Genomic DNA, 10,452 nt, shown 5'->3' with positions numbered 1-10,452 from the left:
TTTTTTATTTTTTTTTTTTTTTTTTTTGTGCTGGGGATTGAACCCAGGGCCTTGTACATGTGAGGCAGGCACTCTACCAACTGAGCTGTATCCTCAGCCCCACAATACAGAATTTTTTAAAAGTATAAAACTACAGGGGCTGGGGCTGTAGCTCGGTGGTAGAATGCTTGCCTTGCAGGTGTGAGGCCCTGGGTTCGATTCTCAGCACCACATAAAAATAAATAAACAAATAAAGATATTGTGTCCATCTACAACTTAAAAAAAAAATTAAAACTCCAAATGTGGTTGTGGTTGTGGTTCAGTGGTAGATTACTTGCCTAGCATGTGTGAGGCACTGGGTTCGATTCTCAGCACCATATATAAATAAATAAAAACAAAGGTCCATTGACAACTAAAAAAATTGTTTTTAAAACCTACAGACAAAATAGTGTATTTTAAAATGTAAATTAAAATTTGAATTAATAAAACTATTTAAAAAAATTTTTTTTTAGTTGTCAGTGTACCTTTATTTTATTTATATGTGGTGCTGAGAATCTAACCCAGTGCCTCACACATGCTAGGCAAGCTCTCTACCACTGAACCACAACCCCAGTGTGATAAAACTATTTTTAATTTACAAGGCTTTTGTTTGTTTGATTGTTTTTTTGAGTTTTTCCAGTAATGAAAAATTTTAATTTACAGGTAAAATGAAAGGTCTGGCATTTATTCAAGATCCTGATGGTTACTGGATTGAAATTTTGAATCCAAACAAAATAGCAGCAACTATTAGTTCATGAGAATGCTCCTTTTACGATGTCAGTGAAGATGGTGATAAGGAAGGAAACAATATGACTCAAGATATCAGATACCAGAAGCATCTAGAACTGATGGATCATTGTTCCAGTTCAAATTATTCTTTAGTCTATTTCGATTTCCTTTTTCAGCTGTTTTTTCCACCTAAATGATCATTCTAGTTTTAAAGTAGTGCTTTATCTTATGACCTTGAATGTAGTTCTATAACTTTACTTTTTAGGCAATAATTATAACAATTCCCTTTAGAGGCTGCATTTGCTGCCTTCTGTCTCCTAAATATTACTTTTCTTCAGGTCTGCCTTTGAATCATCATCTTTTGAAAATGAAACATTTATCATTTTTTTGTGGTGGTTATCTTCTGGGGTTTCAATTCCTCAGAAATAACTTTTCACAATGGAAAGTAAAGAACACTGAACAAAAATGAATCTTCATGTGTACTTCAAACAGTATAAAGTGTTTATTTTACAAAAGAGAAGTTACTCTTGAGAGCAATTCAGAATCATGCTGACAGGGATACTGATAGAAAAACTAATTTCAAGGACTAACCTCATTTATTTGGGATTGGGGAGGAGGGAGGGAATAATATTTACTAGGTACCCATGCCTCAGACTAAGCTGTAATATACTGTACATCACTTAATACTCTAGTATTAAGGCTAGACATGTTGTTTTAGTTAACATTCTTGCTGCTATGACTAAAAGACATGACAACAATTTTAGAGGAGGAAAAGTTTTATTTGGTTCTCATGGTTTCAGAGGTCTCAGTCCATAGATGACCAACTTCATTGCCCTGGGCCCAACGTGAGATAGAACATCATGACCAAAAGGTGTGGAAGATGAAAGCAGCTCAGGCCCGCAATCAGGAAGCAGAGAGAGCTCTGCTCACCAGCAACAAAAGACAAACCCCAAAGGAACATCTCCTCCCTCTTCCAGACACATCTTACCTGCCTACAGTTACCACCCACTTAATCTATATCAATGAATTATTAATACGCTGATTAGGTTAAGGCTCTACAGTCATTTCACCTCTAAACTTTCTTGCATTGTCTCACACATGAGCTTTTGGGGGACACCTCATATCTAAACTATAACACATGTAAAATATAATGAATTGAAGGCAATATGAATAGGCTCAAGTACTCAAGATCTCATTATTATTTTTACTATTTAGATTATGCCTCAAAATTCCTCACCATGCCTCCTGCACTAGTATCTTAGTGTAAAACCTTCAGTGAGTTTGCACACTGTGCTCTTAACTCTTGGGCCTGAGTACCGCAATGAGGGTGGAAGCTTAGAAGTCTATAAGACAGGCTACCCTACACACAATTACTCCTGCACCGGTGATACCCAACTCACAAGGAGTCTTCCCTACCCCATGGTCTTCTAGTAATCACATTATACTCACTGGTAGCATAACTTAGTTACTCAGAAATCAGCTCTGCAGTCTTCCCTCCTATGATTGATGGTTTGCTAGATTTCAAAAAATCATGGTGATTTTGAAAATGTCTTATGGCCCGAGAATTAAAAACATCCAGTTTGTGGTTTAGGTTTTTCTGTAGACTGTAGTGGAAGACCTTTGGATAGGCCATGCCAATTATTCTTGTACTGCTAGAAACACTTTACATTTCCGTTTTAGATGAAATGTAATTTGTTTGAGCAATTTAAACAAATAACTGAAATAAAATTTTAGATAAGACCATTTAATTTGTAAACTTCTTTCAATCAAGTTCTTTCTTCCAAAAGGCTGTCCTTAGTACTGAAAGGATTTGAAATGGCTTGCAAGGTCATTCTGAACTGGGAGTAGTCACAATTGTATACAGCCTGTTAACCAGGTAGTTTGTATAGGCAAAGAAGGTGGGAATTACAAGAATAAGATCATAAAAAAAAAGAAGGGTGGGAAGAGGAAAGGATAAGGAATAAAGGATTGTGGCAGGAAAGTACACAGAGAAGAAAAATCAGATATCAAATTGTGAGTCATAGAAACTTAAGAAAACCAGTTTCAGTGTTGAATGCTACAATTGTCAAATGGAAGCCCTCTTAGATCCATAAATTCAATAACTTCAAACCTTATTTCCAGGAAAAGAAGATTTCTCTACTTGCTAAATAAATCTTGCCAAAGACAGTTCTTGTTTATTTCTTAATTTCATTCCTATATGCATTGAAAAAAAATATTGTATAAGCAGGCCTTCCTAGGGATTAGAACAATTCACCTCCAAATTAACTTGCCTGACAAGTGGTGACAGGAAAAAGCAAACCAGAGGACAAGAAGTTTTCTTCTATGATTAGACAGTGGTACTGTGGCTTAAGGTCAGTGTGGAGTCATGGCCCATGAGCCCTACAGGGCTGAGACTGGGACTCCATTATTATACAGGTGGTTTGAATATCGAGCTGATGGTTGAACAGTAATCATTTGTGGTCTCCCCACACAGTATTTTGACTAGGATTTGCTTAACACTGTGTTTTAGGTCATGCTGCTATCACAAAAATACCATGGACTAGAAGGCTTAAACAACAAACATTTATTTCTCACAGTTTAGGAGGCTGAGAGGTCCATGATAAAGCACCAGCAAGCAGACCCAGGGCTAGGTGAGGATCCCTTTCCTGGCTTGTAGATAGGCAACTTCTTGCTGTGTCTTCACACTGCCAAGAGAAATCTCTTATGACTTTTTTTTTTTTTTTAATTTACCATTTTAATGATTTTTTTTTTTTTTTAAAGAAAGAGTGAGTGAGAGAGAGAGAGAGAGAGAAATTTTTAGTTTTCCGGCGGACACATCTTTGTATGTGGTGCGGAGGATCGAACCCGGGCCGCACGCATGCCAGGCGAGCGCGCCACCGCTTGAGCCACATCCCCCTCTTAATGACTTTTAAAAGAACACTATTCCTGGGCTGGGGTTGTGGCTAGCCTAGACTGCGAGGGCCTGGGTTCGATCCTCAGCACCACATAAAAATAAATAAATAAAATAAAGGTATCGTGTCAACTGCAACCAAAAAATATTTAAAAACAAGAACACTATTCCCTTTGGCTTGGGATGTGGAGGCAAGGGGATTATGAGTTCAAAGCCAGTCTCAGCAACCAGCGAGGCGCTAAGCAACTCAGATCATGTCTCTAAAATAAAATGCAAAATAGGGCTGGGAATGTGGCTCAGTGGTTGAGTGCCCCTGAGTTCAATCCCCAGTAACAAAACACCATTCAGGAAGGCTCTGCCCTCATAGCCTAATTACCTCCCCAAAGCCCCAAAGAATTTTGGGGGAAGTTATGGATGAGGTGATGCTTGTTAAGTTTCTCCAACACATCCATCTCCTTTCTGTACTCTTTGAAAGGAAGCCCACACGTATGGGGGAATTGTACTTCAACTCCTTGAGAAGAAGAAATAGGGTTGTGTTGTTTTCTATATTCAATGGGACTTCCCAAGACTGTGCAGGCCATTGCTGGATGTCCAAAATCCCTGCTCACAATTCACCAGAAACCAGTAGTGAAATCAACTGAAAATGTCCAAGTTTCCATAATAACCCCTAGGGGTCAGTACTGCCCTATTGAGAACCACTGATAGAAGATTTCCAATTCTGGTTCTCTCTCTCTCTCTCTCTCTCTCTCTCTCTCTAAGGTGGACACAACACTTTATTTTTACCTTTTATATTTTAACCCTTTATTTTTTTGTGGTGCTGAAGATCAAACCCAGTGCCTCATGCATGCTAGGTGAGCGCTTTACCTCTGAGCCACAATCCCAGCCCCCAATTCTGGTTTCTTTAAAGTGGAGCATAAATTTAAAGCATTTACAAAGGATTCTGAGTGCCGAATCCATACTGTTATGCTTTCCTCCTGATTTACATATGATTTTCACATCTAACTCAGCAGCAATTTATATGAGCCATTTGTCTTGGAGAGTTCTGTAAAATGTTCAACTTTCTTTTCATATGAACTTGTTTGAGGACCAGGAGTGTAGCTCAGTAGTAGAGTGCTTACTTAGCATAGGTGGGGCCCTGGATTTGATCCCCAGCCCTGCAAAGCGGGGGGGAACCCTTAAGTTCATTTTTAATGTTTTATATAACATTAAATTATATACTTAAATTTTTTTTAGTTGTAATTGGACACAATACCTTTATTTAATTTATTTATTCATATGTGGTGCTGAGGATCGAACCCAGGGCCTCTCACATGCTAGGTGAGTGCTCTACTGCTGAGCCCCAATCGCAGCCCCTAAATTATATACTTCTATAATGACAAAGATAACTGGATTGAATATGTTTGTATGGACACAGTTGACAACTCATCCACAAATCAGAGATGGAGCTATCCAGAGAGGACAACCAGTTACATTAACTCAGCCTTTCAATTCTCAGTTCTTTACTGAAGAAATGGTGAAGCAGATTAGTAATTGGATAAGTGGAAATTAATTGATAGAATTTATACTATAAATGCACAGGTTTGAGTCCCACAATATTATAGAAGGTTTTTTTTTTTTTTTATGCCAATACCCAGGTCTGCTGTAGAGGTAATGGAATAGGCACTTTCATAGACTTCAAACTGTTTACACATTTCATTTTGCAGTAGGTTTCAAGAGTTTAAAGACTAAAATGTCCAGATCCTTTTACTGGGTAATATTGTGATATTCTGGGAATTCTGTTTCCTAGAAAATAGTCAGATTTCAATGTCTAAAATATATACAATGTGTTGCTTGTGTTATTTTCTAGCAACAAAAAATTAGAAATAAAAGCCCCAAATGGAGAAATAGTTAACATTCATAGTACGCATAATAATAGAATATCATCTATTCTAACATGACTTAAGCACTTTGTGCTTGATTTAAACACTATTTAAAACTCTATTTAAACACTTGTGCCTTCAAAGAACACTTAAAAACATAGCAAACTGCACCTGAGACAGTAAATGAAAAAAAGCAGGATGTACACATTGTACCCTTAATCTCAGCGGCTCAGGAGGCTGAGGCAGGAGAATGGCGAGCTCAAAGCTAGCCTCAGCAATTTAGCGAGACCCTAAGCAACTTAGTGAGACCCTATAAGTAAAATATTTTTTAAAAAGGGCTGGGGGTGTATCTCAGTGATTAAGCATCCCTGGCTTCAATCCCTAGTACCAAAAAAAAAAAATACTTGGAGGGAAAATACCAAGTTGTTGTGGTTAACCCTGGCTGCTGAGATTACCAAAGATTTTATTTCTTTCCTGGTATTTTTCTGTATTTTCCAAATTCTTTAAAATGGTCAAGTATCATTTTTATAATCTGAAAAATTGATAAGAAATATTGTTTAATATGCTAACATTTATATTATTTACCTTTTAATTTAAATTATATATGTTAACAAATATGCGTTTTGTCTGCCACTCACATGTCTGTTCAGGATGATAATATTAAAAATTGGAAGATACATTTATATTAAGGTATTCAAAAACTCTTACAAGACTTACAATTCTCATGACCAAGTTCAATTGACATTCAAAATTTGTTTAATGATTTAAACATAATGTTTAAGTATTACAAAAGTTGAATGAAACATGTAAAACCCATAAAGTTGGCATTATATGTATATAATATTTATTTTTTAACTGTAGTTGGACACAATACCTTTATTTCACTTATATTTATTTTTACGTGGTGCTGAGGATCAAACCCCCTTGCATGCAAGGCGAATGCTCTACCGCTGAGCCACAACTCCAGCCCCAGCATTATATTTTTTCCACATTTCCAGCTCTTAGTTGACTGATTCTGAAGAAACTTTCTTTTGTTACAATTTGGTAGCCACCACCCTACCAAACTATATTTTATTTAAGAAAATGTAGCTAACATATATCAAAAACCTACATAACATAGTCATCTTACCAGTATTTTAGACAGCCTCCCTACTTCAAGGTAGCTGCTGTACCAGTAGCATCAGCATCACCTTGGAGCTGATTGAAAATTAAGAATTTCAGTCTTCACCTCTACCTTACTGAATCAGAAATCTGTATTTTTCATAGAATCTCCAGGTGATAGATATGGACAATAAAGTTTGAGAAGCACTATTTTACAGACTCCTATCACCGGCATCAGCAAAAATGTTTACCTCCAAAAATACAAATTCGTTTCTCCCAGTATTACATAGTGAAACATATTATTTGTAGCAATGAATTACAGGTGGTGTGTCTAATCCACAAACACAAGAGTGTAAGAAGCAGGAATTTTCTTTATTCTAATCATACATAAAGCTCCCTATTTTTTGAGGGTTAAAAACCAAGTTTCAGTAAATACAGGATCTCTCCTGCTACTTTCCTCTGGGGGAAAATCTTAAATTCTTGAAGGTGGAGGAAGGTAAGCATGTAGTCTTCCTAGGTGAACCATCCCACTGGCATTTGCTAAAATGACAGTCAGGGGCTCCATGAAAGACAGGACCTCCTTTAGGAGTGAGGGGTAAAACCTTTCAGGGGAAGTAATACAGCCAAGCTAGCTCTCAGTTTTACAGGGTTAACAGCTGTACCAGAGAATTAGGAGTTAGGGGTGCACCAGTCTCCAAGTTCATGGGAATGATAATGCCAGGAGATGGAAGGCTGGGAGGTTATGTGGTCAGCAGAAATGCCAGGTCTGAATAAAATAATATTAAAAACCTCAGATGAGAAGGTCAATTCAGGTAGTGAGGGGCAAACCCATGTGTAGACTCTCACCAAAGTAACCCAATAACCTTCACCCTATTAGCATAGTAAAATGCACAACCCTAGGTGGAGATTTAAGATGGTAAGGAGACAGACAACACATGAAGAAGCACGATGAAGAGGTGCGCAGGCGCCACTCAAGTCCCACCTCTACATGTGATGGCATCAAGAGACTAAGTTCCTGCCTACCAGTAGATATGACAGAAAAGCCACTTCCCTTTGCTATTTGCTTGTTTTCTGATTTCTGTCCCCCATATGTGGTTTCCCTCCTGGCTTGATACCATCGTTAACTATTATTACTGACTCCTTATTGCTGGCACCTCCCTTCTGCTTCATTATTTCCATGCCATGTTGGCCTTTAAAGAGATCTTTGTGGCTAAGACTTCTCCACAACCCTTTGCTATTCCATAGGAAATTAATTCTATGAGATTTATATAAGGTCCTATCTCACAGATATTTCTTTAGCCATTGCTTCTTAGGGGTCTTGCTGACTCCAGGAGGTATACCTGGGAGGCCAAATACAAGCCCCCTCTCCTTCTAGATCCCCAGATACCTTTATCTAAGGATTTTGTGGTTTATCTTAATCACTAAGTGAGCGAAAGGTGAGGCCTCTTCACAGGGACTCACTGAAGAGCCCTCTGTCCTGACTCCCCTTCCCACAAGCCAAAGAATATCAAGGTTCAGAGTTTTGAAAGTCAAGAGCCTTTTTTCTATTATACCATCCCTGGGCCCAGGGTCTAGCTGCCTGATGGGGATGGGGCCATGGGTTACAAAGAAATGCAGGGAGGTAAATTAATATTTTTAAATACCATGTCACATGAGTTATAGGATATAAGGATTTAACACACAGTCATGTTAAATGTCCTTTTAGAACAAGAAGGCTAAAAATATGAGATAGATCCTTTATCAAGAAAAATTAGAATTTTTGGAGGCAAACTGCACAAAACAGCTAGAAAACAAGAAGCAGAATACCTACAGGAGTAAAGTAGGTTTAATAGCACCCTTTTGACAGGGCTCATTGGTGCATACCTGTAATCCCAGCAGCTGGGGAGGCTGAGACAGGAGGATCATGAATTCAAAGTCATCCTCAGCAACAGCGTGTTACTAAGCAACTCAGTGAGACCCTGTCTCTAAATAAAATACAAAATAGGGCTGGGGATGTTGCTCAATGGTTGAGTGCCCCTGAGTTCAATCCCTGGTATTGGACCACCCCACTAAAAAAGTAAAGCACCCTATTTGGGAGCTATTAGTGGTAAGTCAAAGCATTTGATGCAATAATTTGAAGCATTCACCTCTAAATCTGTGGTTCTCAAAACAGAATATGCATCAGAATCACCTGGAGACACTTGTCAAAACAAGTGTCTGGGCCCTACTCTGATTCAATATGTCTGGGGTAGGTTCTATGGTGAGCATTTCTAACAAGTTCCCTGGTGATGCTATTGCTACCACTGGACCACACTTTGAGAACCACTGTACGAAGTATCAGTGTTCTTCTTGGTTTTGTGTATAAACAGAGCCTGGAGCTGTTGCAACAGGAAGTACCAAAGTCCCAAGTGGGTAACTGGGAGCAGTGTATGGTTACCCTAGCAAGAGAATGTCGTCCCTCCAGGGAAGACCTGGAGGAGATCATTACTGATTCGCTTTGCTGTGGTGTCATTCTTCCTGGAAACCCAATCTCAGTGGATTCTGGGTGTGAAAAACAAGTTCAGGTGTGGAAATTGGGCAGAGACTTGTGGTTTTTTTAAAAATTATTGGATCAATGGTACTCAGCTTTTTCACTATCCAACTTTGATTTCTTTTGATAGCATAGATTGAGCATTACGCTTGTTGGCTGCTCATCTACTGACCTTGGGGAGTGCAGGTTTTATTAATCTCCTCTACAGTTCTCTCCAGATGAGCCTCTCCCCTCACTGACTGACACCCCAACCTTACACCCACCTTGTTTCTGAAGGTTAAGGGCATGGCCTCTATTGTGTTGGGCCCTTTCATCCCCGTTACTATCAGGCAGTTTAGTTCTATAACAGCATCTCCTAATGTCAGCTCTAGAGAATACAGAGCTAATGTGGAGATTTCGATGTTCTTATCATTGGCACTCTTTATTGTTTGGGTTGAGTGTCTTAGAGGCCTTCCTGTGGGATGTAGTCAGTTGGTGGGTTTTCTGTAAGATCAGGCAAGGCGGGCAGAGACCAAAGGAGGCAGATTTAAAAAGGCCGCCCAACGAGGCTTTATTGAGATATCACTCCCGGGTGGAACTAGATCAGACCCACAGAGTGGACAGGAGAAGGTTCTGAGGAGAAACCGCGTAGGAGCTCGACGGAGCTTAGAGTCCCTTGTCCCTTTGGAGTTGGTCAGGGGTGCTGGCTGAACTCCAGGATTGGCCAGGGAGTCCTGCTGATTGACAGGTGTTAGTCAGGAGATCCTGCTGATTGACAGGCTTTTCCTTGGCGCCTGATTGATATTTCTTTCCCTCCCTGGCTGCTTTGTTCTAAGTTGCCACCACTGACCTGACATTCTGATCATACATAAGCTGTATATCCACTCTATCATGCTTACTTCTCAAAATAATCAACTATATTAAAAGTCAGGAAAACAGTTATTTGGGGCACAAGGGAAAGATAATAATTGGAGGAAGCATAGGGGGTTTCTGGGATGCTGGCAATGTGTTTTTTGACCTGGGCACATTGTGTGAAAATTCAACAAGCTGTATGCTTATTTGTCTGATAGACTTAAATTAAAAACAGAAAAAAAATTTAAAGTAAACTACAGAAATGGGAAAATCGTGACTAGAGGAACACTTTGTAGGCTAAAACCAAGGCAAACATGTTTTCCTAGGTTGTTCATGTTGACAGCTCTTTACTGCAAAGTATGGCTGGCAGTAACGCACCCTGCTCATTAAGACTGTTTTTCAATTCAAGGGAGCAAGTAAGATTGGCCTCCTTGAAACACTCCTCCCTTTGTTTCCATGAAACTGTTCTCAATTATTTTTTTTTTGTGTGTGTGGGGGTGGGGGGTTGGGGGAAT

General features: G+C 39.1%; 1 protein-coding gene and 1 long non-coding RNA gene across 2 annotated transcripts in view; one reads left to right on the top strand and one right to left on the bottom strand.

The window, feature by feature from the left end:
- The window catches only part of Glo1 (glyoxalase I), a 19,117-nt gene extending 16,204 nt beyond the window's left edge, over nt 1–2,913 (top strand). The window contains exon 6 of the mRNA XM_015487677.2: nt 682–2,913. Coding sequence (XP_015343163.1) covers nt 682–776 — 95 coding nt within the window. The 3' untranslated portion in view covers nt 777–2,913. The remainder of the gene's footprint in view (nt 1–681) is intronic.
- A 382-nt stretch (nt 2,914–3,295) lies between these two features.
- LOC125617440 overlaps nt 3,296–10,452 on the bottom strand; it is a 22,421-nt gene continuing 15,264 nt past the window's right edge. The window contains exon 2 of the long non-coding RNA XR_007348440.1: nt 3,296–3,431. This is a non-coding gene — a long non-coding RNA (uncharacterized LOC125617440). The remainder of the gene's footprint in view (nt 3,432–10,452) is intronic.

The sequence above is a fragment of the Marmota marmota genome, unplaced genomic scaffold, assembly GCF_001458135.2.
Source record: "Marmota marmota marmota unplaced genomic scaffold, marMar, whole genome shotgun sequence".
In the NCBI taxonomy this organism is placed as follows: Eukaryota; Metazoa; Chordata; class Mammalia; order Rodentia; family Sciuridae; genus Marmota; species Marmota marmota.
The sequence above is the reverse complement of the archived record's forward strand: the minus strand, read 5'-3'. Positions and strand labels throughout refer to the sequence as shown.